At 40.2% G+C, this 27,904-nt stretch overlaps 1 protein-coding gene across 1 annotated transcript in view; it reads left to right on the forward strand.

Annotated features, from left to right (window-relative positions):
- Positions 1-27,904, forward strand: part of LOC121611032 (CUB and sushi domain-containing protein 3-like) — a 158,139-nt gene that overhangs the window by 8,866 nt on the left and 121,369 nt on the right. Inside the window, 18 exon segments of the mRNA XM_041943392.1 lie at positions 95-219; positions 699-820; positions 2,583-2,686; positions 3,377-3,489; positions 3,807-3,989; positions 4,699-5,025; positions 5,622-5,816; positions 6,210-6,348; positions 8,836-9,023; positions 12,653-12,841; positions 15,099-15,215; positions 17,954-18,169; positions 19,467-19,655; positions 20,762-20,931; positions 22,172-22,328; positions 24,326-24,517; positions 26,028-26,154; positions 27,657-27,859. Coding sequence (XP_041799326.1) covers positions 95-219; positions 699-820; positions 2,583-2,686; positions 3,377-3,489; positions 3,807-3,989; positions 4,699-5,025; positions 5,622-5,816; positions 6,210-6,348; positions 8,836-9,023; positions 12,653-12,841; positions 15,099-15,215; positions 17,954-18,169; positions 19,467-19,655; positions 20,762-20,931; positions 22,172-22,328; positions 24,326-24,517; positions 26,028-26,154; positions 27,657-27,859 — 3,056 coding nt within the window.

A 27,904-nucleotide genomic window follows, 5' to 3' on the forward strand; every position in this document is an offset into this window, starting at 1 on the left:
TGACGTGAAATAGATAATGAATTTGATATTTCATCGGGAGTCATTTTTGGGGAATTGCTTTCTCTGCAGCTAATGGTGTTTGTTGTCTTCTCAGCATCGGAGCAACTGCTCAATTTACCTGTGATGAAGACCACGTGCTGCAGGGATCCAAAACGATTACCTGCCAGCGCGTAGCCGAAGTCTTCGCTGCTTGGAGCGACCACAGACCCGTCTGCAAGGGTGAGCAAGGCTTCTGAGGAGCTAATAAAACAGTTTGATTAAGGCAGTGCCTCTGGATATAGGCCCTGTGCAGATAGAAGAAAGTTCATTTTTGTTAATTATGTATGAAAGCCTCTGCTGGAGCACTCTGCTTTTCCATTCCAAAATGCTCTGCCTGTTTTTCTATGTTTCATAATACCTGGAGCACCTTTTAGAATTTGATTAATGGAAACGCAGCTAATAGACCTTTACTTGTGCAAACAATGTATTACCTTTCAGTCATATTACAATGCAGGAGTTATTACTCTGCTCTCCGAGAATATTTATTGTGAATTTAGCTCTTCTAGTTCTGACTTTTCTGTTTTGTTGCTATGATTTATACTTGGTATTATTATATTAATACAGTTTTCTTTTTCTATGATGGAGACTATTTTGAATCTGTCTTTCAAATGAATGCGTGTATGGTCTGTGGATTCATGTTTATCTTTATACTATTGCAGTGAAAACGTGTGGATCAAATCTGCAGGGACCCTCGGGAACTTTTACATCTCCCAACTTCCCTATCCAGTATGAGAGCAACTCCCAGTGTGTGTGGATCATCACAGCCAGCGATCCAAACAAGGTAGTTTTCTTGGAGTTTGCGGTGTTCTTACTCTACTGCTGTATGAAGATGAAATAGTGTCTTTTATTTTGTTGATTAATTCCCTGAAGAAATTGATGAAAGAGTTTAAGGAAGAGTCTAAGTAATATGTTGTAATGCCCACTTATGTTTTTCATAAAAAGTGCAACAGACCTTCATTAGTTTTATAATGAACAAAACTGGGCGAGTAAGCCATCACCTTTTTACCCCCCCCCCCCTCCCCGTGTTATAGAGCAGTTGTCCAGGCATTCCCTTCCTGGATACATATTTATGTTTGCATCGATCTTCTAAGCGCTTCCCAAGATGGGAAAAGGTTACATAGAATATGCATGTATTTTGACTGAAGTTCATTGTTACTGTCCCTCATTAATGTACATAGCTGCAGCGGGTTGCTTTTCAGTTCTCACTCGACACCAGTTTGACCACGACTTCTGCCAAAGTAGTGATTGGCTTCATTTATCTGTGGTGACAGAAATGGAGAGAAATGATTATTGGATGAGTTCAGCTTTTTCTCCAAAGCGAGGAGGTCAGAGCTGTGCTACATCTAATCCGGCTCTGTACTGGTATTCCGATGAGTCATATACACAGGGGTGTCAACTAAGTGCCGTCCTGCTAATAAACAATAACTAACCAACTAACACTCATTCAGAACTTGCTTGAACTGGCAAGTGCCATAGCTGTGTGCCTCCGCGCCCTCTCCTAGGCAAACAAGCCGTTGACTTGGCACTGAAACTTGGTCCATTAGTGTTATTATGGTAATTATGCTTATGTGTGCATTGTAATGAGGCTGTTATACATGGATATTGTGCAGGCATTGTCCTCCTCTTGGACAGAGAAAGAGATGCGAGGGTTGAGCAAGCAGCCATCATATGTTTGTCATCAACAGATGTGACACTCGTGTCATTACAGCATCTTTCCTCTCATTACTAATCCATGTAGACAAAGTGTAGGCTGAGATAATGTGGTTTTGTTGTGTAGCGTCTCTGCAGTAGACTCAGTTTCAATGATTGTTATTAGTGTAGACCACTCTTGCCACTTTGATCTGTTTTTGTTTTGTTAGGTACATTTGTTTAGTTTTTTAAACAAACAAATATACCGTTGACAGCTGGCAAAGCTGTCTCAAGGGTGAATGTGGACAGGCATTTCAAATTTGATTGGTTGGTTTGAATGATTGGTTCTTAGTATTTAATTTATGCTCTAAAGGAATGTGGAGAGTCACTGCTGTCAGTTTCTATATTGCTTTGAAGGATGTTTGTGGTGTTCTCTGTTAGCAGGGTGTGTGGCATGGACATTTGTCAAAGCCCTATTCTATAAACAGTTAAAAATTTATTTGAGTAGAATTTTGTATTTGCCCCCCATTTTCTCTTGATGCCATTGTTGATTTGAGTTAAAGGGGAAGTTTCTGCATAAATCATAAAAGTTCCAGCATATAAAATATTTAATGAAGCATATTTTGCAGCATGAGATAGGAGGAATACTTGGATTTTTACATTATTGTTTGATCAAACATGTTTCTGTCTGCTCTCAAAAATTGCATAGGCTTTTATCTACGTAGCTTGTCTCTTTCAGTTCAGCTGTCTCCAGAAACACTGTCTCTAAAGGCAAGGTATAGAAATGAGCAGCAGCATATTATGAATTTCACAGAATGAGATGGTGGGTTTTTTGATAAAAAACTTGAGAATCATGCTGCATGTTAACACTTATAAAGGGACAAATCATAAAAGTGACTTATATTTTATTACAGGTTATTCAGATCAACTTTGAAGAGTTTGACCTAGAAATTGGGTATGATTCGCTCACAATTGGAGATGGAGGGGAAGTAGGTGATTCTAAAACAATAATACAAGTGTAAGTATTACATAAAATATTTCATTGACCGTATGTTGTACTGTACTATTGCTTAGTCAAATATGTTGCACAGGTGGTTAGAGCCACATTTTGTGATGTTGTGAAGCCCCAATGTGCAGAGAACTTTGAATTGAATTCAATGACTGCACCATTTAAATGCAATCAGATCAGTCTCAATATTCATGAATGCGCTCAGAAAGATTTACAGATTTATTTGGTAATTAATATATAAATGATTCTCTAAAAAAATATTTTTCAATGCACACAAAAATGTTTCTCGTTTCATATAAAGCCGCTAATAGGTAAGCTGTACAATGCTAATAGACAGCCTAGACTCACTAGCTAGCTAGCTATTGACTTATTAACATTTTAGCGAACCCTAGTTTAGAATGTCACCTCACTAACTTAGCAATCATTCATAACTCAAATGTATTTCGTCATGCATGACAGGAGAGTTATCATTTACCTGTGGGTAAAAAGTAAATGAAGAAGTAAAACAAAAAAAACACATGCATGTGAGAGAATCATGTGCGTATTCATTAATATTGAGTCTGGTTCTATATTAATTACTGCAACATTTTGCAACATTTTATAATGACTGTAGAAATGCTTGAAATAACACTGTGATGAGAAGATGCTTGAGAAGTGTGTTTCGATACTACAGTGACTTTTTTGGTGCCTGATCTGCAGGCTGACTGGGAGCTTTGTCCCAGACTTGATTGTCAGCATGTCCCATCAGATGTGGCTTCATCTCCAGTCTGATGAGAGCGTGGGCTCGATCGGCTTCAAGATCAACTATAAAGGTACACAGACTTTAGTGCAGATATCATCTCTCTCTCTGTATTCATGTCTGTGTCTATGACAGCCTCATTCAGTAAAGCAAGGAGTCTGTTTTCCTGTCTTCCTGTCTCTCCCTATATCTGTCTGTCTGCCTGTCTGTCACTCTCTTCTCTATCTCCTCCTTAAAAAAAACTTCCTTAACCAGGCTCTCGGACTCCTCACCTGGACCTTTATAGATAATGTTAAAGAAAAAAAGTCCCTCAAAGTACTTGGCATGACTTAATCCACTGCTTCTACCTCTCTCCATCCCTCCTTCCTCCTCTCCCCGCCTCACCCGCAGAAATTGACAAAGAGAGTTGTGGTGACCCTGGTACACCACTGTACGGCTACCAAGAGGGTAGTGGCTTTCTAAATGGAGATGTTCTGCGCTTTGAATGCCAGTTTGGATTCGAGCTCATAGGGGAGAGGATGATAACCTGCCAGAACAACAATCAGTGGTCGGCTAATATCCCCATCTGCATATGTGAGTCCAATACGTGCTTTTTTTCATGAAAAATGAAGCAATTACTTATGTGTTTGGAAAGTTTACAGTGACACTAAGCTATTGGAGGATTCATTACAGAGTTGTTAAATGACCATGCAGTGCATTGTGTGTAAACAGCAGTATACACTATGTAAAATGGGAAATTGATGGCATATGGTTCCCTTGTTATTTGGGGTTGATTTGAAGGACAAGAAAGTAGGATACACACTGTCAAGCTATACAAATACTCCGGAGGGAAACCTGCATTATACTGTAAGTTGTCCTTTCACGAGACAACCTAAACCCCTCCTGTGAGTTTCACTACTCCTCACCCGTATCCATAGCAAGAATTCAGTCTTCTGTTTCTTCAAGTTAACTGTGTCCATTGGGACAGTGTGCAGTATTTCTGTACGCTTTTATTGCCGTATGTCTGTATTTTTGTACACTAACTCCTCACCCCCCGACCACCAGTACAGTTTCATGTTTCTCCAACTACTCAGGACCCATGGGAGCGGTGCTGTCTCCTGTTTGCTGAACTAGTTATACACTACTGACATTATTCAATATGGAACTTTGTGCCTGATCCCGTCATGGCAGAATCCGCAGTGTAGATTGTCATGTGACCAGTAAGAGTTGCTGTGAAACAAATTGCCTCACCTGAACATTTTTTTAATCATTACTAATATATTTCACCCCGTCTCTCACACAGTCCCCTGTTTCTCCAACTTCACCGCTCCCATGGGGACGGTGTTGTCTCCTGACTACCCAGAGGGCTACGGCAACAATCTCAACTGCGTGTGGCTGATTATCTCTGAGCCCGGCACCAGAATCCACCTGGCCTTCAATGACTTTGACCTGGAGCCTCCCTATGACTTCCTCACTATCAAAGATGGGGACCAGTCAGGAGCCACAATACTTGGACGCTTCTCAGGGGCCGAGGTTCCTTCCCACCTGACGTCCAACAGTAATGTGCTGCAGCTGGAGTTTCAGGCTGATCACTCTATGTCTGGACGAGGATTCAACATCACCTACAGCAGTAAGGAACTGTAGGATTGAATTCAAAAAAATATATATTCATACAGAAATGTTATGACTGTCTGAGCTCTTAAATTTGTGAATGAATTCTAAACAGCTAACCAAAGAAACACAAATTATTAAGAGTAAAGTGCAAACAAACTACATCTTATGTCGTATGAATAATAAAGGATGGGATGAAGTTTAGCAGCACCTGTATTTGTGTGGATGTACATGTTCTCAGTCACAAAGCCGACTCTTTTCCTTTTGTACTAAAATGAAGAACTGGTACTTCATTTCTCCCCAGGTGTGGGTAAAGTGCTTTAACAAACCAAAAAGCAGCATTTAGGATAGTACATGCAGTTCCTAACTCTTGTGCCAGATTGCCCAAAACAACATCACTGTAATTCTTTTTCTCCTGGCGAGGCCACAACAAGCTCTAAAGACAGAGGCTATTGTCACCCGCAGGTGTGTAGAGCAGACCTCTGTTAGGTTTTTTTTCTCTTCTACGGACAGCTACATCCATTTTCCTTATCTCCCTTCTCCTCAAAGACCCCATTTCTCATTCACACAAGAGCGTTTGTCACTAGATCTTGTTCTCTTTCTTCTCATTACAAGCTTTTGGGCGTAATGAGTGCCCTGACCCTGGCATACCATTGAATGCCCGGCGCTTTGGGGACAGCTTCCAGCTGGGGAGCGCTATCTCTGTGGTTTGTGAGGAGGGCTTCATCAAGACGCAGGGGGCTGACACCATCACATGCCATCTGGAGGAAGGCAAAGTGATGTGGAGCGGACTCATTCCCAAATGTGAAGGTACTGAAATGGAATAGCTAATAATATGATGTTGTGCGGCTGGTGGACAGAAATGTCAACTATTGAGTTTGTGAGAGAAAGGAAGAACAGGAAATTTAGATAAACAAGTGAGTGGGTTATGTGGAACATGCAGTCCACCCAAACTGGGCTACATTTATCGTGTTGCACTGTTGTCATGTATTTGTGTAACTCCGGCCCTTTGGTGACTCACATTTGTTTTCTTCCATTGTTTTTCATGTGGGTACAAAACGATTTCTGAGCGTTATCATCTTAAAAACAATAAATGTTCCCCATCTTTTTTCCTCAACCCCCCAATCTTTGATTTATTTTGTTAATTTAAATCTTTATCGTTTCAACCCCCCCCCCCACTCTTCCACCTCTCTGCTCCTCTAGCTCCTTGTGGGGGCCACTACTCCGGGCCGTCTGGTGTCATCCTCTCCCCAGGGTGGCCAGGCTACTACAAAGACTCTCTGAGTTGTGAATGGGTCATTGAGGCCGAGCTGGGAAACTCCATCAAGATCAGCTTTGACAGGTTTGTATGACAGAGCCATAACAAGTCATCCGTGGAAACAAAGACACACACACACACACACACACACACACACACACACACACACACACAAAGAGGCAGACAAAAATGGAGACAGCACACAAACCCTATTCATGCACGCACGCACTGCACAGCACATGTGCACAAACACAGAAGGCATACCCTTAGCCATGGAAGCCTCTTAGAAATAGAAAATCAGAGGAGGTGAAACTCAGTCCTGGCCTTACTTTCCAAAAATGTTGAAAGTCTCTAGTAATTCTTTATTTTGCTTACTGGCTCTTGTTCACTTCCTCAGAGACCTGCAATAAGAAAAAAGAAGTCTTGCTCTAACACTTATTTCTTACCATTAAGAAGTGAAACCATAAAATGTTCATATTTTATTATCAAGGCTTTCTCAGTGCTGATACACTCCTTTGTATAGAAACAAAAAGCTACTTTCCTTATAATTTTTTCGTGAAATGAGCCCAAATATTTTGCCCTGCTTCACTTAAAATGAGCCAAAGTTTTCTTATGTCTAGTTTATGCAGTTGATAATGGTGTTATGCCTCTTTGCATTCATTCAATTCAACTCAAACCTATATTTAAGCCTAAATTATCATTGAGATTTCCCTTATTTGCAGTGATGTCGTGGTCCACAGATATGTGCTGTTCATAAACAAAAAAGTCAAAAGAGGACAATAGTCAGTGAAAACAATTGCAAACTGAGGTGAGGTGGTTTAAGATCATTGTCTTGAATTGTCCTGGGGTCGTGCGAGTGTCTTGAAGCATAGCAGAGCAACAGCAGAGATGTTATATAGGATGGTGAATGTCCAATAAAGGATTCATGTATGAGACGATACAAGGATTTATCATGCCTCTGTGACAGAGAGGGCCAACCAGCTTTGTTATACAGAATACAATGGTGAGTGTCACAGGGATCTCTGGTAATGAACCTGAGGGCAGAATGATAAACTGAGTCTAGAGATTTGAGAGTGGAAGCAGCAGCATGTCTGTAGATTGTATCACCATAATCAAGGACCAATAGAAAGACTGCCTCAACTATACTTAATCCACAATTCAATGGGAAACTGGGTCCTTTGGAAACATGAGAGTCTTTGCCACAGCTTGGTGATGAGATTGCCAGTATGATGTTTAAATAATTCATTAAACCAAATACCTAGATATTTATGCTCAGTCACTCTCAATATTGCTACCATTTCATGTGGATGGGTCTTAACTGTAAAGTCAATATCTCTTGAGGAAGAAAGCAAAAACTTTGTTTTGCTTGCATCAAGTATTAGTTTAAGGTTGGCATTTATATCTTGCAGAGTATTAAAAGAAAGTCTTAAGTTCTCAACGGCAAGGTGTACAGGGGCAGAATAGTGTCATCCACGTACTGATGAACACTCAGGAAAGAGACAGTATTATTAATATATATTGTAAACAAGACAGGACCCAGAAATGATTCTTGTTGCCAGTAAAGTCTCTGATTGGAGATTCTAATCCAAGAGCAGAGGTGATATGCATAGGTCTGATGTTAGACTGGTGAGGGCTCAAAACACAGAGAGATGGTTATTCACCAGTGATTCCAGGATTTCATAGAAAGGGAAGTTTGGATGTTGGCTGGTAATTATTGAGATTGCTGTTCTCTCTTCCCTTATACGCAGGAGTCACATGAGTAGAGTTTCAGATACTCAAAATTATACCAATTGAAACGGAAAGCTAAAATATGTGTGTTATTTGCTCAGTAATAAATGGAGTGGAAAGCTATAAAAAGAGGGCATTGAGTTTGTCTGCTTCAGTTGATCTCCTGGGATCCATGGTTTGTAATGCATTAGCTACATCTCAAGTAGAAATAGGTTGTAATGTGGACTGAGAAGCGTGGTTCACAGGGTATGTACTAGCACTATTAATAGGCGTGCGTCCTATTCACATCCTCAAATAAATGCAAGGCAGTTGTCTTTCTGGTCAGATAATAGACAGTTATCACTACTCACATGCACAGATACAGAATTTACTGCCTTCCACAATTTTGCCAGAGTTGAATACGAGTGGTGAATTAATTGTCAATGATAAATTGATTTGACCTCACAGAGGCTGTGCATTTATCTCTCAGTTGCCCAAGGTTAATAACATAACATAAAGATGTGTGGATTTTCTCCTGCTGAAAATTTCTGATGGTATTTTTCCAGCAATCTTAATAGTGGTATTGGATCTTGAGCTGATGTCACTTGCCTGATGGTGTAGAGACCTGAGGGTGACCATGTCAGATTTCCAAATAGTTCATTGATCGTATACTATTACAATAATTGGAACACATGCTGTGAAAGCCATTGCGTCTTATTTATCTCCTCAAAATTAGACTGTTGTCTGTGCAGGCACAAGAGGCTAAATGGCCTCAAACCCTCGAATCTGTCAAAGCAGTATTGGTTGGTATACAAATAATTGTCTGCTCTGCACCTCCCTCTCTCTGCTCTCTTTACTTTTAAGGTTTCAAACTGAGCTCAGTTATGACTTCCTGGAAGTGCACGACGGTCCCAACCTGCTCTCTCCTCTGATCGGCTCGTTTAATGGAACCCAGGTCCCTCAGTTCCTGTTTAGTAGCAGCAACTTTCTGTATCTGCTTTTCACTACCGATAACAGTCGATCAAACAGTGGCTTCAAGATATTCTACGAAGGTGAGAGTATGCTACTGTTGCCTGCATGCGCCGCAAAACATTACACTGGATGATTTATGAATGCAAAATGTTTTTGGGACGGCACACAGATAATTCTTGGTACTTAAACTTTACTCAGTTTTAAATTCCATTTGTCCAATAAATTAGAGAACACAAAGGAGCAAAAGTCCAAGTATGCAGAGGTTAATGACAGCAGAGATTTAGATTGTTCTGTCTTTCTTGTAACACTTAAATAAAGTTTCTGAAACTATATATCAAGACTAAATTGTGTTGAGGATGGATTACATAACAAGAGCACCAGTATTATTATAACAAGTTGGCTTAATGAGCTTCAGTTCTCAGGATGCAACTAAATGTATTCAGTTTATTTATGGGGGAAAATTCAAGAGTGAGACTGCAGAATTTTAAACATTGCTTATTTTAAGGGAGGGAGACCAAGGTCAACACTGCTTTTGTCTTAAGTCTTGAGTTACCACTGATGTTAATCCTTAAAGATACCTCCCACAGTTATATCAGGTTGCCCAGTAGTTTAAAAGCCCTTGCAAGGCCTTATGTGTGAGGGGTTCAGGAATGCCTCCTGTGTCATATACAAGCTGAACTTCAGGACAAAGTTGACTGTAAATGTAAATGAACAATAAGAGTAATTCGCTGAGTTCAATGGACTTGTGGGAGTTGTGTGAGAGCGGATTTAAAGGGACCTGCTCCCAGTCCTTCAGTTCACCGCTCTGCCTTCCAAATGTGTTCTTCCACCTTACTGCCTCTTGTCAGGCGCAACAGTAGCCCCTAGTTTAAAGATGCAAGCTTGGAGTAAGGTCATCTTGAAGTGCACAGAATCTGGCAGAGGAAAGAGAACTATTTGCTCTCAGAGGTACATAATCGAATACTCTGAATAACTACCGTCTGGGTAAAATCTTCTGCTCTCAGGGGGGTTTTTGTTGTAAACTTTTTTTCTCTCCACATCATTAGGCAAGGAGTTGTAGTCTTTGAAAAATCAAATAGAAAAATACTCTGGACATAGTGTGATCTATTTTCACGATTGTTTGCACTAGCGCCATTACCCTTGTCACTCAGATGTGATTCATAAGACTGAGTTTGTTATTATGTCTGTATTATTGACTGAAAGCAGACCACAAGTGCCTTTGTCTTATTATGTTTCACTCTCAAGTGCATTTCTCTTTTGTTGATGAGGCTATTGAAAAGCAATAACAGTAAGATCATATTAGCTTCTTCCATTGCAATTTAGGGCATATCTTATTGCTGAAATGCTTTAGGGAAAGCCAGCCTAGTTCATTTGTAAAATTGGTCTTACAAAGTAGAGCTGTTGGGAATTATCCTGTGAATAAACTGAGGCACAGACACACTGCACTGTATCCTTTGCATGCAATGGATAATTTAGATCTAATCAGTTACAAAAAACTACTAAATATTGTCAAATCATTTTTTCTGTAATGTCACTCACCATTTTTTTAAATTATTATTGTTATTGTTTCCCACCAGCTAGCAGTACAAAGGAAGAGCCCTATTCACACATGAATAATCAGTCAGCCTGGGCTGTTATACGTTATTAATGTTTATGACTGTAATCTATGACTCGTAAACTATATAATGTAATTGTGTTATGCTGGTAGCTGTGCCATTTCTTGTTGACAGTGCTGTGCCACACGGGCCAAAGTAACTTCTGCTGGCCATGCAGTAGAACTACACTTCGAATGGATTAGAATTTATTGCAATGGGGTATTGAGCCTTTTCAGATTGACAATATCTGTTTGACCTGCGGAGATTGTGTATATCTGGTGCTGTCTGATTCTGCAGAAGGTGCAATTTTACGTAAATTTCACATTTTGTGCTGTACCTTTAAATGCACTTCATGCTGGGCTCACAGTCACTGATGCCAGACATGCTACAATGAGCAGGATACTATTTGCTGACATGTCTAAGTCCTCTGACTGGGTCAATCACCTGAAACTACTGCATCATCAGAAACTCTACTAGACCCTGGACACCTCCGAAAGAGAGCAGAAGGTGATATCAAGTGTCACCTTGCAGCTTTGTTGATTTCTGTTCTGATTTCCGACTTCTTTTCAAAAGAATAGATGTAATACAAAATATATGTATAGCCACAGTTTGGCTCAATAGCAGTTTCTGGTGTCTGTTTCACATCAAATATGCTTCATTCTAAACGTGTGTTTTCAGCGATGTCTTGTTGGCTGTCTATATGGATCCTCTGATGGATGGACAGATATACAGACAGACCACAGCCATTTTCCTGCTTAGAATGAATGCTTACATGTTTAATTAAATTGTGGCAAAACAGCAAAAAGAAGAGAAGAGAAAATACAGGCTCTGATAATCCTATCTTAGAATTGCCTACCCAACGATGACCTGATAACTGCTTACACAAGTCTTGCCAGTCATTGCCTAAAATCTGCATATTTTTAGAGTATCAGAAGCAGCCCTACTTGGAAGATATCCAAACGGCAGTCCTGGAAATCACAGGGAAAAACGGGGGCATCTCCTTGCTGCTTGCATCACTTAAGATAAAGAGGGGGCTGGCATTATTGTGCAATCAGCTCATTCTAGGAGCAAAACCAGTGGACAAATATATTTTTATGAAAACCAGAAGTGTTGGTTGAACATGCATAGAACATGAGCAACTGTATTTGTACAGTGTCACGGAGGTCAGTTCTCTCTCCCCATTAAACTAGTGCCCTGCACTCCTCCTCACCACCCATAACATCTGCCTTCCACCAGCTGACCCTCTCTCAGTAGTAGACTTGCTTATATGTAACAAAACAAGGAACGCAAGAAGATGAAACTTTGTTTTCTTTAACGCCAGAGGAGCCGACAACTCGATCAAGGTTATTCTGAAAGAACCTTCAAACATCACAGCAGTCAATTCAATGGTGCATTTTTCTTCAAAGTCTCAACTGTATCGTGTCATAAAACAGCCTTTGCTATCGTCTGAAATGTGTCACTTTTTTGGTGCAGTGTCTTTTGTTCGTCATGTAATATATTTTTCCCACTTTTGAGTAAGCATGAGTGAGTGTTCATTTTTAAAGTTAAAAGTCAAAATCAAAGACAGAGTAAATCTCTTACTCTGTAAAACGTTCTTTCTTCCTCTATTATGTATGCAACCCGAGACTTACCTTTGTTGTGATGATTGTAATAACATCAAAGGCTCTCTCTTTTTGTGGTCGAGAAATTTTAGTGATTGTAGAAATAGAATTGAAAAGCCATTTCATGTTTGATGAATGTTGTATAACTTCAATATACCTCAGTAGCTCAACAGTCATTTTATTTTGATAAGCAAGAGCCGACCTCCTCTACTGTATAAATAGTTGAACAGAATCAGACATACTGTGTGACAGACTGGAAAAACATGCAGTCACTTGCACTGTATTACTGTATTTAATCCATAGTCCACATGTCACATCACAATGAAGATGTGTGACTTGTTAATCCTTATCTCAGATCACAGTAACAGACAACAAGCCTGTAGACTAACACAAAAACTAGACACTGTGTGCAGTTTGAGCAAAGTGGACTTGCTATTAAAAATCAAATACATCGGTAGTTCAGTTGTCATAAAACGTATTGTCTAAACAACTATTTGATTTTCATTTCTCCAGTGGTCACATTGGACACATACTCCTGTATGGATCCTGGTGTCCCAGTGAATGGCATAAGGTTAAGCCATGACCTGTCTATCGGCTCCACGGTGTCCTTCCAGTGTGACCCAGGATACAGGCTGAGTCACGAGGAACCACTGCTTTGTGAGAAGAACCACTTCTGGAGCCACCCACTGCCCACTTGTGATGGTACGCACAGTGTAATTAGTGTTACAGTGTGAGTGCTAATCAAATTTTTCATTTCTGTTTTATACTGTTCTGGTTTGTATCTTTTTAAAATGACTCTAGATTACAACATATGATATAGTCCTTTTGCACACCTCAGACCATAAAATACAAGGACCACCTATGTTAAAAGTCATTGAAAGGACATCTGATTAACTACCTGGTTATGGCTTGAAGTACTGGTTAAATTTCATACAGCATCAAATTAGCTCAGGGTGTCAGCATTATTTTGAGAAAATGCACATAAACATCCTATTTGTACGTACAGTATGTATCGAGTCTTTAGCCAACAATACTGAATAGGACGCTGCCACTAGTGACTGGCAAGAGGTTTCTAAATTCATTTTGCAAATGGTAACTGGGTTCTTGCAGCAGCTGCTGCTATTGTAGTATTTATTCTCAAGCCTCAAAAAAACATAACAAAAACAAGAAGAATATGGCCTTGTTGGCAAGAGGTAACAACACAAAGACAAGTGACTATGGTAGCCCACAGCAGGTCTAACTAACCAAACAGACGCTTGTCAGAATGCCTTTCATTCAACAAATAGACCCTGTCCTTGTGTGAGCAAATTACTTGGAGTGTTATGAATCATGTTATACTGAAGACAGATTATCCCGAACTTCAAAGCATGAAGTTCAGCATGTTCCTGATGATTGCTATCTCACATAATCTCTGTCTCTCCCTGATTGTACGCTTTTGCTCTTTGTGCTGTTTAGAAGCACACTGAAGGACAATTGTGACCATTATTCTTGTAGTGCACATGCCGTAAATGAAATGTCTTAGTCACGGATCACTGAGTTGAAAGATTATAACGAACAAAATACATGCAAGGGTCAGCTGGGAGCACCATACCGTGCATGTGATACAGTGCCGTGCTATACAGCTTCACCCCAATGCTTGCCCTGGAAAATTGTTTTATATCTTGGAGCATTTTCTTGCCTAGGTGTGTGCCAGACTGGTGCCAAATGCCTTGGCTGTCTGCCTATGGAGCCTCCAAAGTAGATCATTTGCCAAGCGTACTCATCCACTTTTAATGACTTTATGTAATTTTGGCTCATTAATAAAATATTTGATATAATTTTGTTGGTGGGTAAGAATTCAGGCCTTGATGTGTTGTGCTCACTTGAGAGCCCAAGGGTGGAAGGAGAGAGGATAAGAGGGGGGTGGGTGTGTGCAGCTGCGGAGCCTCAGGCATCTCAGTGATCCTCCAAAACATCATCTGACATTCATTACTTTGAAAATATGTGCATGCGCAAGAGTTCTACTTCTAATATTTGTCAAGATTGCTGTTTTCAGGAAGCATCCAGGCGCTTGGCTCTAAATCACTCTCAGGCCAAAGAACGCACGTACAGAAACCCACACACATGGACTTTAAAGAAAGAAGAAGAAAGAATCTCGTCAGACTTGGAAAATGCTATATTTTAAAAGGAGTACCTTTTATGTGAAATGACCTTTTAGTTGAAACACAATGACAGCATGTGAAAACTGTTGCAATATCCAGTTCGACCAGTTAACCTTCAGACGGATCTAACATTAACCTCCCGGTCCTCAGCAGCCAATGACGGTAGAGATTTATCTCATTAATGTCTATTGATGAGATAAGGGGCTTTGTGGCAGTTAAGTGTTTGTCGGTCGTCAACATGCATGAGAGTCATACTACTGAGGTGACAATGAGTGTTGCTCCTTTCGATAACACTCCCTATCACCTCAACTGTGGCTACACTGTGGGTTACAAGTGGATTATCCTCCCAACCCGACTGTAGTAGTTGGACGCAGCACAGGGGTGTTTGTTACTCTCTGGAAGAAATTCAAAATCACTCTGAAGTCACATCAAAATTAAAAGCCAGATGCTCTAATCCACTGATTGATTGAATTGTAAGTAAATTTAATGGATTATCATGTTTTCTGACAATGTGTTTCAGTTTAAGATACCTTAGGAGAGGGGAAAATATGGATAGATAGCTGAATATAATGAATAATTTATTGTCCTGGCAGTCGGACAGGTTTTGAGAGAGAGAGGGAGAAAAAAAAAAACATTGTGTTGGCAGAATTACAGGTACTCATAAAAATAGCAGGACAGGATGTGATATGACTCAAATGCATTATTCATTTAAATCGCTCCTCTGTCTTCAGGTGAAGGATTTATTGGTTCATTTGCAATTTTCTTTTTTTTTTTTTTCCAGCAACAGTTATCATTCATTATCTCCACTCTCTATTCAGCATCATGTGGTGGGGATATCAGGGGACCTGGAGGGATCATCTTATCACCCGGCTACCCGGAGCTGTATCCTAACTCTCTAAATTGTACGTGGAGCGTAGAAGTCAGCCATGGAAAAGGTAGGAAAACCCCAGTCGGATAATATGTTCTTCAGTATACAAGTATACATTCAATGCATACTAAAATCCTTTTTTTTTTTCTTCTGGAACTCTTAAACTATCGATATGTTAATTTAAGAAATATATTTGTTTTGTTCTTGTGGGACTCATTTGCATACTGCACCTCAGTAACAGCACGTTTATTTTTATAGTTCTTACCACAGTGACACTCAGTAGTCCTAACAATGGCCAGATTATGAAACTATAAATTAAGACGACGCCCCCTCCACAGATTCCAAGAACATTACAGGGATTTATTATTATAAAGTGAGAAGGGAGTAGGGCATATATTTTACTTGGGCAAAGATCATTTAAATGCACTCACTTTTTTCATCTATGGCCACTGGCCAGAATAATATTACAGTCTGAGGTGTTCGTTTATTCAAAAATGAACTCTGTGATTCATTTTTAAAAGCGTACTCTGGTATCTGAGATTTCAGTTTAATTTGTAGGTCTTCTTAATCAGCACTTCTTCCGCTTATTAGTTATTTGTGTACAGTAGGGTGCTTTAAACTTTCATCAGTTGGATAGGATTTTACAATGTTAAAAGAATATTGCATTTTATCCTTTTTTCATTTTTCCTGCTCATTTAACAGCTTTGACATTTCAGTTTTTCACCTGGTAATGGAATTCTGGTAACACAGTTTTATTCACATATCGTTCTTTTTTAAATTAGCTTAATTCTGTTATCACAGCGCTCGCTGTCAGTTATGTGAGCAGTGACCAGTTCTCCTTATTCATACATTCTTATTCATTTGAAAAGTACACTGGGCTTATCTCAGTGCTCTAGCACTCAGATGTATTATCACTATATTCTCTTATCGTCTTCAGAAGGCCCATTGAAATGCTATATTGCACTCTTTATACATTTACAATTGATCCTATTGTCAAACACCAGCACTTCTGTTTCCTCTAAATAGTGACCTTTGTTGTTTGAAACCTCACAGACCTATCAGCAATCCCTCTATTCTGAGTTGTTGACACCATAAAATGAAATTAAGTATTTTATAATTTCCGCCTCAAATTTGTCCAGTGTGATTTGTCCAGAATCCAAAATTATCATTCATTTTATTTTAATATGTTTTTCAGTGACAATCCTGATTTTTTCTTCATGTTTGTCTTTTTTCAAAAAGGGTTTTTCAACACTGTCAGGTTTTCTTTACATTTCACTGGTTTTCAGTTTGAACTTTCTGTCACCGTTTTGTCGTGGAGAGGAGCGGTTTTGGGGGGGCAGAGGGAGGATGATGTACATATCTGCATACTAATGAGAAAATGTCACACCTCTGGACCTGAGGTCTGCCCTGAAGCCTCTGACATGACCACTCACCCAGCATACAGCGCTTGCCTCCATAAGTTCACCTGCAACTCCAAAGCCCGCTGCCACTGAAAGAAGACAGACAGAAGAAAAGCCATCAGGAGGTTGTCACTGAAAAACATCAAAATAAAAAAAAAGTCAAAATAAAATGAAATCAATTTTAATGTTTGTGTTTTATTGATGTGTTATGCCTCATAAGTTCCTCTTCTGGCAGTATCAGGTCTGGGCGTTGGGTTGTATTATACTATTTTATAACCATTGCACTATAGTCTGTGTCCTACATACATTTTCTTAAGGTTGTTTGCATTATTTTGATGTCTCCAAATATTCATCTGCACGACCAGAAATACAGGTGATGTTTCCCATCAGGGGACATATATATATGCATAAAGCTCTTGCTTAATATGTGAAAACAGATTTTGAATCTTTTTCCATGGCACTCATTTACCTTGTGTATTTTTGCTCTGTGGCTACTGACTGCAAAACAAGTTCATCTTTCGAGATAGTAGCCATGTAATTATTCTGCTCAGTAATTACCAACGTTCCCGTACCTACTATATTGAAATATTGAGATGTCCCAGATAGGAATGGCTCTTAACTGATCATTTGCCTTTGCCCTCTGTAATATAATTGCTGTTTTACAGAGCACAATCAATCATTTCATTTTGTTATCCATGTTATGGCCGTTTGGGACTTTCTTTATCAAGTGAGCCAAACATCGTGGAGGACATTATAGAGTCATATTTGAACAGATTCAACAGATGGCATTAAAATGGCAGCGCTTATTGTACTGAAAAACAGCCAACTGGCCATCATGGATGGAATAAAGATGTTGTTATTGGGTCTGAATTACAGTGTGAAAATAGAAGCAGGGTGTACAGACCGAGATCTTGTTTTCCAAACTGAAAGTTAAATAGTTTGTTGATAGAAAATTCCAAATCATTTTGACCAACCTGAATACAGATTTTGTTTGCTTCTGTAGATTTTCTATCATTATGTTCTCTCTGCTCGTGTAAACCAGGCTAAGGCTCATGAACTGGGAGAGAGGCCGTGCACAAATGCCGTTGTGTAGATGCACGTTTCAGCAAGTGAAGCTCAAATTAATGCAACTGATTTTAATCATGATAATAGCTTTTGAAATTGTAGCTAAACTTTAAATTGAATAATTCATTCGCAATCAGTTTGAGGTCATTGCATTAAATTTCAGTCTGTGCCCTGCAATGTTAAGAGCAAATCAGTGTCTTAGCCTTACGGGTCAGTATTGACATGAAAACATCAAATTTATGCACACATATTCTATTCAAAAGTATATATGTAAATATCAGTTCTCTCTTTTCCGATGTATTTTCCTCTAACGCTTGGCTTTCTTATTTTCTCCTCCAAGGTGTCCAGTTCACTTTCCATTCCTTCCACCTGGAGGATCACCATGACTACCTTCTGATAACAGAAAACGGCAGCTTCGCCCAGCCACTGGCTCGCCTCACCGGCTCAGAGAGGCCTGCGCCCGTTAACGCCGGCCTGTATGGGAACTTCAAGGCCCAGCTACGCTTCATTTCTGACTTCTCCATATCGCTGCAGGGATTCAACATCTCCTTCTCGGGTATGAAGGCGTATGATGGTTCTGTCTGTAGGAGGCAGGAGTGGGGAGTGTTGGTAGATGTGTAGACAGGATGGGTAGGGGAGGTTTTGAAAGGGGAAGGGAGATGAATTGTGTGGAGGAGGCAGAAGGGAGCAGTGAGGATGCTGAAAATGTTGTGGGTGGAGCTGTTAAGTAGGAGGGGTAGAAGAAAAAGTGAAAGACACCGCAAAGGACAGACAGACAGAAAGAGAGACAGCTCTTCCAGTGATGAGATCAAAAGTGGTAAGCCTCCCTAGAGAGTGCATGAGTAACGTGAGGAGTGATTTGTCGGTCAGAATGGGAGCAGATTTCAGGTAGACCATGCCTCAGGCGGCGCCCATCAGAGGAGGATAATTAAGAGACAACGAGGTCACGCAGGTAGAAGGTGTCTGACCGTGATAGGAATGATCATCAAAGCATGTCATGTGGGTCAGTATCCTCAGGACTGAGGAGCCGGTGAGGAAAAGGGAGAAAGAGAGAGAGAGGTGGAGATGGAAGCTTAAGGAGAGAGAGAGAAAAAAGAGATGAGACAGATGGTGATGCTGAGTGAGCAGGGTTGATGGAGAGGGTGGAGAGGAAGAGAGCGAGAGAGATACAGTAAAGTAGAAGAAAGGGAGAGAGAGAGGGTCTGCATCAAGAGCATCGTGCCTAAATGTTTGCCTGCTGTTCGCTGAAGTGAAGCATAACTTATGCGGCCATGAATATTCATGAAATTTAGTTGGTGAGTGTGTCTGTGTATGTGTTGGCGTGCTCCGCAATTAACATCTATAGATTTCCTGATTAGAATTCATTTTTTTAACCTTTTGTGACCTTTTGATGAAAATTTGTCGATGCTGTCAGGCCACATCATACAGTGCTCTGCTGCTGTTACGTTTCGCTGTGCTGAAATCAACAGGCCGTCAGAGCAGTGCTGCCGGCAGTTGCATCCACATGTCAAATGATAAGGCCACCAGCAGCCCATGTATAACAGTTTGCACGCAGGGTGGCCTAGTTTTTAGAGAGCCTGTTCTTCATCCAGACATGCAGGGTTCAAGCTTTTGGCACGTATCCCAACCTGATGAAGTGTCCTTGAGCAAGACCGTTAATCCCCGCAAGCTATGATATTGCTTTCTTTGGCTGATTGTGCACTCAGTTTCATTTAAGGGAGCAAGAGAACATACCCATGGGGATTATTATCAATACCAAGTATCAGTAACAAATCCTTGTAATAGCATAGTAGTAATATATATTTTTGTGGGTTAGACCATTTATTTATTTTTTTTGCCTGTCTTGTTTCCAGAGTATGATCTCGAACCCTGTCAGGACCCTGGAAGGCCTCGGTTCGGCTGGCACACAGGCTCCAGTTTTGGCATCGGTGACTCACTGGCGTTCTACTGCAACACGGGCTATCGTCTACAGGGGGCGAAGGAGATTGTGTGCTTGGGAGGTGGCCGCCGCATGTGGAGTGCCCCTCTGCCAAGGTGTGTGGGTACGTGGTCAGCTGCTTTTATTCCGTTTTCTCTCCTGTTTGTGCATGTGTATTGCAGAATGTATGCTGTTACTCAGGTTTTAAATGTATTTTGGCAGAGATGTAAACTTTTTATTAGACATTCAAGAACACTTTATTTAAGTGGATTACAATTAAAAGCTTTAGACCTGTGATTAATACTGACTCGAGCTGCTAAAGCTATCCTGGGAGATCTTTTCCACTAAAGGCTGCTCTGAGGGCAGGTCCAGGCAGAGGAGTTCAGGGACAATACCACTGCACTGATTTGCTTTTTCCCCCAGAGAAGCTCGATTATGTTACTACCACATTTTAAGAGCTGACTCCAGAGAACTAGTCACTTCACAGCAGAGGTATTACGTCTTTTAAACTGGTTCCATCACACCCTGTGATGGAGTGCTGAGCATGTTTTTGCACAACCCTGCCTCTGGCACACCAGTTCAACCCTGTGTCAGAAAAGGATGGTGACATGAATTTTACATGATAATAGCGTCTTGGAAGCAATTAGCAAACATGCTTATGTGGGGATTGTGCTGACTTCTTTCAATTGATAATGAGTTTTAAAGTAGGGATGCGCTTGTTTTATAGGAAAACAAATGCATTAAAAGCTGTGTCATGTATTGCTTGGAATACATGCAGAGGAATGCATAGCATATATCGATGTCACTCTCATTTTAAAGTCTCTATAATGTGCTCTTTACTTGTTGATTCAGAGCAGTTCATTTGGGACAGTAATCCTTTACTGTTTTGTCTTGGCATGGCGTGAGAGAGCCAATGAGGTAAATCTTAGAAAGAAGCCTGTAATGTTTTTAACACTGAGCGTTTAATAGTCTCTTCAACGTTTCACAGTGTGTCAGTGCCAGTTCATAATGATTATTATGATACTAAAGTAATAAAAAGGATGGACACATGGATGAATCAGTAATTACAATCATCCAAATAAGACTGTTGAATTATACTGTTATCTCTTTATTATCATGCTAATGACCAGTTATGTAATGTCTATATTTTAGTGTATTTATTCCAAATCTAGTAGTTTTTGCAGTGCCTGTTGTTGTGTCACTGATGATGTCTATTGTCTGTGTGTGCAGCGGAGTGTGGATCGTCAGTCTCCAACAACGAGGGAGTTCTTTTGTCACCAAACTATCCAATGAACTATGACAACAGCCACGAATGCGTGTACAGCATTCAGGTCCAAACAGGAAAAGGCATCAACATCACTGCCGGCACCTTTCAACTTGCACAGGGAGACATCGTCAAGGTAAAGACACCAGGCCGTCACTCCTCTCTGTCCACAGAAAACCAATAACCAACAAATAAAAAAGGGATTTAGATAAGAATGAGGTCAAATCAATTAGTGTCATTTTTTAAATTAATGTTTTAGTGTGTGAGGCAGGTCCTGGTGGTTTTTTTTTTTTTTAATTACGTGCAACACGGGAAACTGAAAAGCATATTTTGTGGCAAACACCAGGCGGAATACACAATTATTTTGCCTTGAAAGCCAGAGCAAAGGTCACCAGCAGCATCCATTGGAAAGGAAGAGATTCATTTCTTTGCTCAAGGGCATTTTAACGGTTTTGCTAAGCACCACAGATGTGATGCAAATGACTATGTTGTCCCCACTTCACAGCTGGAATGCACTCTTTTTGGGATGCAGATGCCTTGTCTAATGCTCCAATTAACAGAGCACTGTAGCCCACTATCAGTGTTTCCAGTAATGGAGTTGTGTAGACAGTAATCTCTTGCACTTAGTCATTTTGTGAACATCTGAAACGTGGAAAGGCATGCATAGAGAGCTAAATTGACTCAAAGAAAGGGAAAAACACAGAGGGCCCCAGTAGTCTTTCGAAGGAAGAGCTCAGAGCCTTGTATTTCATTTGTTGTTATTTCAGAGATGTCAATCAGGAGAGATTAGGTATACTGCTGGAAATTCATACATTTACAATTTTAAAAGGATGCTTCTCTGATAGATCATTTACATTAGACACCCAAATCAAAAAATGTCTGTGAAAATAAAAGAATAACAAAGATTAAACATGCAACTCTGTTTTCAAAAATCCTTAAAACATAAAACAACAATGTACCTTACACTGTGCTTGAGGAATGCTCTGCTTTTAAATTCTCATTGGATTTTAGTACTACATTATTGAAGAACATTTAATATTTGGTCGATAATTGCTGTTAAATTGTCTTTTTTTTTGTTTGACATCATAAATCCCACCACCTTGTTAATTCAGCTCTGCAGAGGCACAGTAGCAAATCAGCGGGAAGAATTATGGTCACTCCAATCTAATTTTCACATCCCATTTAGGACATTGGGTTTGCAATATAGATGCCATATAAAACAGAGGATATACAGTACTAATAGCTTCGTTTTAATTGTGGCTCTATTTCTTAAGTATTAATATTTAATTCTTAATATTATCATTCTACTTTATTGAGGGTATTTAATTTTCCGAAAGCAACAAAACTCGCCATCCTGTTCTTCTGTCTCTGATCAGGTGTATGATGGTAAGGACGGTGCAGCCCCCCTCCTTGGCACGTACACGGGCACATTGATGCAAGGTCTGTCCCTTACCAGCACCTCCAACTATCTGTGGCTTGAGTTTTACTCCGACCAGGAGGCGACGGCAGCAGGGTTCCGGCTCATATACCACAGTAAGTCACATTTCATTTCCCTGGGGGAGGAGGGCCCTAAAGCTTTTCCAAATGAGTGAATTTAGCCTTGCTTCAGGAGCCAGGCATTTCAAGTAGAGGAATTTAAAAGAAAATTTTAATTGACCCTCACCCTGCTTCACTATGTCTTTCACTGTCAGGGTATCCATTAAACACAGCATGGTGTTTCTGCGCCATTCCTGCAGGAAAATTAGCTTTTTTTTCCCTCTTCCCTTTTGTTCCCTCTGAATCTCTCGATGTGAATCCCTTTTCCCTTTTTTCCTTCGCTCTTCACTCCTGCAATTAACGTCCAAGCCTGCCTTAACTGTACCTTGTTAAAACAGGTGAATTATTGTTTGCATTGTTTGAAATCAGTGTGTTTGTGTGTGCGTTAGGATTTGTGTGTGCCTCTACACACAGTACGTGTCAGAGTGTGTGTGTATGGAAAGTTTGGGACACAGCTGTAAGTGGGCCAGTAATAGATGGGTTTTGTTTCTGCCCCTAATTGGCTTGCTGACTGTGTATTGTTGCTAACTGTTTCTAATTTATTACTCTGATGCTAGAATGTTTTGGTGACACTGCATTTTGCAGTCCAATTTAAAGTGTTTTTGTGTTTCACCTGCAATTGAGCTCTTTGAATTCTTTTTGTCTGCCAGTCGGTTTTCTAAGGTAGAATTCAACATAGTTAGTGGGAATGGCAACGGGCCAAGAGCTGTTTTGACTTAAATAGTATGAAAGAAAAAGAAGTTTTAGCTAACTTGCAGCTACTAGGCCCATACTGGCCATTTTTAGCCTGTGATAAGGTACAAACTGCTGAACTGTAGCTCAGTTTTACGATGGAATGCATTTCAGTATTACTCATGCTTTTGGTTGTGCATCCTGACAGACCTGCAAAAATAACAATAAAATGTACATCAATCTATAATGTGCACCCATTTACATCAGCTAAATAAATTGCCATCAGCATCTAAATGCAACTACAATTAGTTGAGAAGAAATTATGGTGTAATTACAAGATGCCTTTGGAGTTACAGAATTACCCATAATTAAGTATCACATAATTTCATTTCATTCCTGATTTTTCCAGTGATGTGCACAAGGTAAATAGAAGAATGTAAGCTATCACCCTGTATCCATCTCAAAGTGCCGCCTTTACTTGGTCCTTTCAACCAGATTGAATAACGCTTTTCAACATGGGGAGGATTGACTGATATATGAACAGCATGAGGGCAAGTAGAGGGTGGGATATGGGCACCTTTCATCTTGTCAGAACATGAAATCTGATCATGTTTTCATGACACTTCTACCAAAAGTGCTGGGGTAATTTTCTAAATGCGAGCAGTAACTGCTGGAGATTTATACTGGCCATGACACTTGTAATACCACCATAACATCTGGCATGGGCATGGACCTCGCTGTGAGAACAGATCATAAATCAGCACCACTGGGTTTATGTGCCGCCACTGTTGCTGCATAGCAGAGCATTTACATTTAGTACCTGAAAGAGAGGAACACATATAACAGCCATGGTCAGGTTCAAGCATAGTGAGCTAAAGAGTTACTGCAACATTTTCTTGTTTGTGCCTTGTTTATTTTATGTCTTTTGTATTACCCCAAAGTGTGAGGAATGGATGGGCTCTTTCTCCATTGTGGTAAATACCCACACTCAATTGAACATTTAATTGTGAACAACTAATTGTTCTCCCTGTCCAAAAGGAATCTTTTACTGCCAAGTAATATAATGGGACTGTAAACTCAGCCCTCATCTGTGCTCAACTGGAAATTAATTCTCAAAGCTCAATCAATACCTTTTTACAATGCAGATAAATGGGAATATGGCGCTGGTTTATAGAATGCCTGCTATCCGGTGGCCTTGGTTTTAAATTCCGGCAAGCAGTTCTGTGTATGTGTTCATGGTCTTCATGTTATTTCACTCTTCAACTCAGGTTGTTCTCCACTTTCTTGTCCTTCTCCTGTGCCTCTCAACCTTATTTGTCCAGGCTTTGAGCTGTCCCACTGCGATGATCCAGGTGTGCCGCAGTTTGGCTTTAAAGTCAGTGACCAGGGTCACTTTGCTGGAAGTGCCATCACGTTTGGCTGTGACCAAGGTTACACCCTGCACGGCAGCGGCATCCTCAAGTGCATGACTGGAGAGAGAAGGGCATGGGACAGCCACCTGCCATCATGTATAGGTAATCCTTTCTGCCTTTGTCTGTATGCTGTCTTTGCCTCTGTCTCACTTTTTAGTCTGGGACATTCTGTCTCTCAGTCTCCCTCCATCTCTCTCCTTTTGTAGTAGCTTAAATTATTATTCAGGCACACTGTCAACATTGCTCAGCTAGGTGTTAATCCTAAAGGGTTATCCCGAGATGATTTCTACTTAATTGAACTGTGTTGAAAGAAAATAGGCAGCTTGTCATTTTGTAAGAGGTGATAAACAGGCTTGATGTTGTATTAGTCACTGATCTCTGTGTGTGTCCTTATTACAGAACTGGCTGCGTGGAGTCATTAAGAGCACTATAGTGAACCAATCTTAATTGCTATTGAGCTTTCACTGTGTTGCTCTGATTCTATTTCATTCATAGGCTGTGTTATTTAGATGTTTAATTCTACAAGCAGTTGATCAGCACTTTTCTAGAGGTAAATGCATAATCCGAGCATTCACGTCAGATTACGTCATGGACATGTTGTAGAGTCTTTACTGTACTTCAGTACTTTTTCCCATCTCATATTCTGAACATGCTGAGACAGAAAGACGTAGAAAAGCTAAACCTATTACCTGCATGCTGCTAGCATCTGGAAGGTGTTGTGAGGCAGTGTCTGTTTCCTGATGTCTAGCAGTGATGGATTGGGGTAAACAATTCCTCACAACTTTCCGGCCACCGTGTCCGGCTGCTTTTTCAATGAAACATGTATTTGTTCCTTTTTCGATTAAAGGACTTTGGTGTGGCATTGTGGCATGTACAATACAATCTCAATAAAAAGCTAAATCACTCTATTGATTAACTGTTTAACAGTGCTGGATCACTGAATGACCAATATTGATAGTGAGCTTTGTATCTGTGAGCTGAATGTGAAATGGGATTTCCAGCTTTGCTCCAGGGCCACATCCTGGCTCCTGTCAAGGACTTTTACATTTGCTTGGTGTTATGATACTGATTATAGCCCACCACTGTGGCAATCTAATGCAATTTTCTTATTAATTAAGTGCCGGTTGTTCTGTAATATAGATCGCAAGACGATAACCAGGGGAGAAACAACATAGATTGGATGATAAGATATTCCTTCAGTCATTAACATTTGTAGCAGTGTCCTCCCTGCAGTGCAAGGCCCAGCCTATATATTCTCTGGACACAGTCTTTTTAAAGTTAATTAATGGCATCATTAGGAGGCATACTTAGAGACAAAACAGGCTTTGCATCTGTGAGGATGTCTGCCCAGTCCTTGTTGCAGTCCCATTACCTGTTAGAAAAAGAAAATTGTTCATTTTCAGCAGAGCTTTAGCTGTTGCTCATTAGTCCTCATTGTAGATTCTCAGCTCCAGTGAACTTGGACTCTCACATCATTTTTTCTGTATTTGGTTTCAACATACTAGATGAGTGTTTGCTCGTATCTGCATTTGTCTCCGTTTCCTCTAGTGTGAGTTTGCATTTTTGGAGGTTTTCATGTATTTCGTTTTCATGTGTGTGTATGTGCTTGCAGCTGAGTGTGGAGGTAGTTTCAAGGGTGAGTCTACCGGGCGTATCCTCTCTCCTGGGTATCCCTTCCCCTACGACAACAACCTGAGGTGCACCTGGACGATTGAGGTCAACGTTGGCAACATTGTCAGGTAACTGAAGTTGCTGATAACATGCTAATATACATCCCGGATTCCAAAAAAGTTGGGAGACTATGGAAAATGGAAATAAAAACAGAATACAGTCATCTACAAACAAACCGTGTTTACCAGGAACAGTTGTATAAAGTGTTTCTGAGCCTTGGTAGTATCATCCTTTATATAATCATGTGTTCTCAAAGTGGTGAACCTCGCTCCATCCTTGCTTGTAAACAACTACACCTTTCCAGGATGCTCCTTTCATACCCAATCATGATACTATCACCTGATACCAATCAACCTGTTTACCTGTGGAATGATCCAAACAGGTGTTTTTGGAGCGTTCCACAACTTTCCCAGTCTTTTGTTGCTCCTGTCCCAACTTGTTTAAAACATGTTGCTGCATCAAATTCAGAATAAGGATATTTACAGAAATCAGTGAAGTTGATGAGATGAAGCATTAAATATATTCTCCTTTAGTCTGTCTGTTAGTTCTAAATTAAGTATATTTAAACATGATCACATTCGGTATTATTTGTTTTACACAGTGTCCCAACTGTTTTGGAATCAGGGCTATACATGCATATTTATGCATATACTCTATAATATATATATATACTTTTTAGAAATCTTTACAATTTAGGATATATAATGCAATAATTTATCAAAATAGGCTAATAAATATGGTGATGACGAAAAAAACATGTACAGTATTTTGGCCTTAATTCATTCGCCTTAAAAAGAATCTAATAATAAAAAACATTTAAATAAACAAATCAAAGTAGACCACTCACTACACAAGGAAATTGCCCAAAACTGAACCAATGGGAGTTGATTTGAATATGTACATCTTAAATGTGAAAAATGTTGTTAAGTTCAGTTTAGATTTTAAACATGAAAAAAGCTCTGAAAGCTAGATGTCATCAAGAGAAACAGCCTGCGGCGGCTCCAGTAACAATGAATTGGAGGGGGACTTTATAGACACTGTCACAGCACCTAGGGGAATTTTCCTGGGGCGTGAACACATTTTTTTTGGTTGAGAGCTCCTAATATTACTGAGAAATAAAACCCATTTGGGGTTAGAGGTCGAAGTAAACATGGTATGATTTCATAAAGTCAGCCACACATTCGTTGTCAGAAGAGCTGCTTGAGGCCATCTCTTGATGAGATTGCAGATAAGTCTGTGCTCTCGTATTTCTAACTTTTGGCAAAAATTGATTGATGATACCAAATCTCAACTGCAGTGCCCAAAAGCATGGGAACACCTTGTCTAGATAGATGTCTGCTTTGAACTCACTTTAATCCTGCCAAGTCCAGCACCCATTTCGCTCGCCTTCTTAAGAAGATTTGTTTTTGTTGTTTGGGAGATGAAACATTGTGCCAGGGAACACAACTGTCATTAACTCAACTTTAAGTGAATTGACTGACCCCCTCTGATCGTATTTTAAGTACTAAGACTTAAACCGACTGAATTGAACGAAGCCAAAGTAACAATCTCTTGTGTTCACCTCTGCCAGTCTCCAGTTCCTTGCATTCGACACAGAGGCATCCCACGACATCCTGAAGGTGTGGGACGGGCCTCCTGAGAACGAGATGTCTCTGAAGGAGGTTAGCGGCTCGCTCCTGCCTGAGGGGATCCACTCCACTCTCAACATCGTCACCATTCAGTTCGAGACGGACTTTTATATCACCAAGTCTGGCTTTGCTATCGACTTCTCCAGTGAGTATTTCCTCCGGAGTGGTTGATGTGCTGTAAATATGTACT

The sequence above is a fragment of the Chelmon rostratus genome, chromosome 8, assembly GCF_017976325.1.
Source record: "Chelmon rostratus isolate fCheRos1 chromosome 8, fCheRos1.pri, whole genome shotgun sequence".
Taxonomy (NCBI): Eukaryota; Metazoa; Chordata; class Actinopteri; order Chaetodontiformes; family Chaetodontidae; genus Chelmon; species Chelmon rostratus.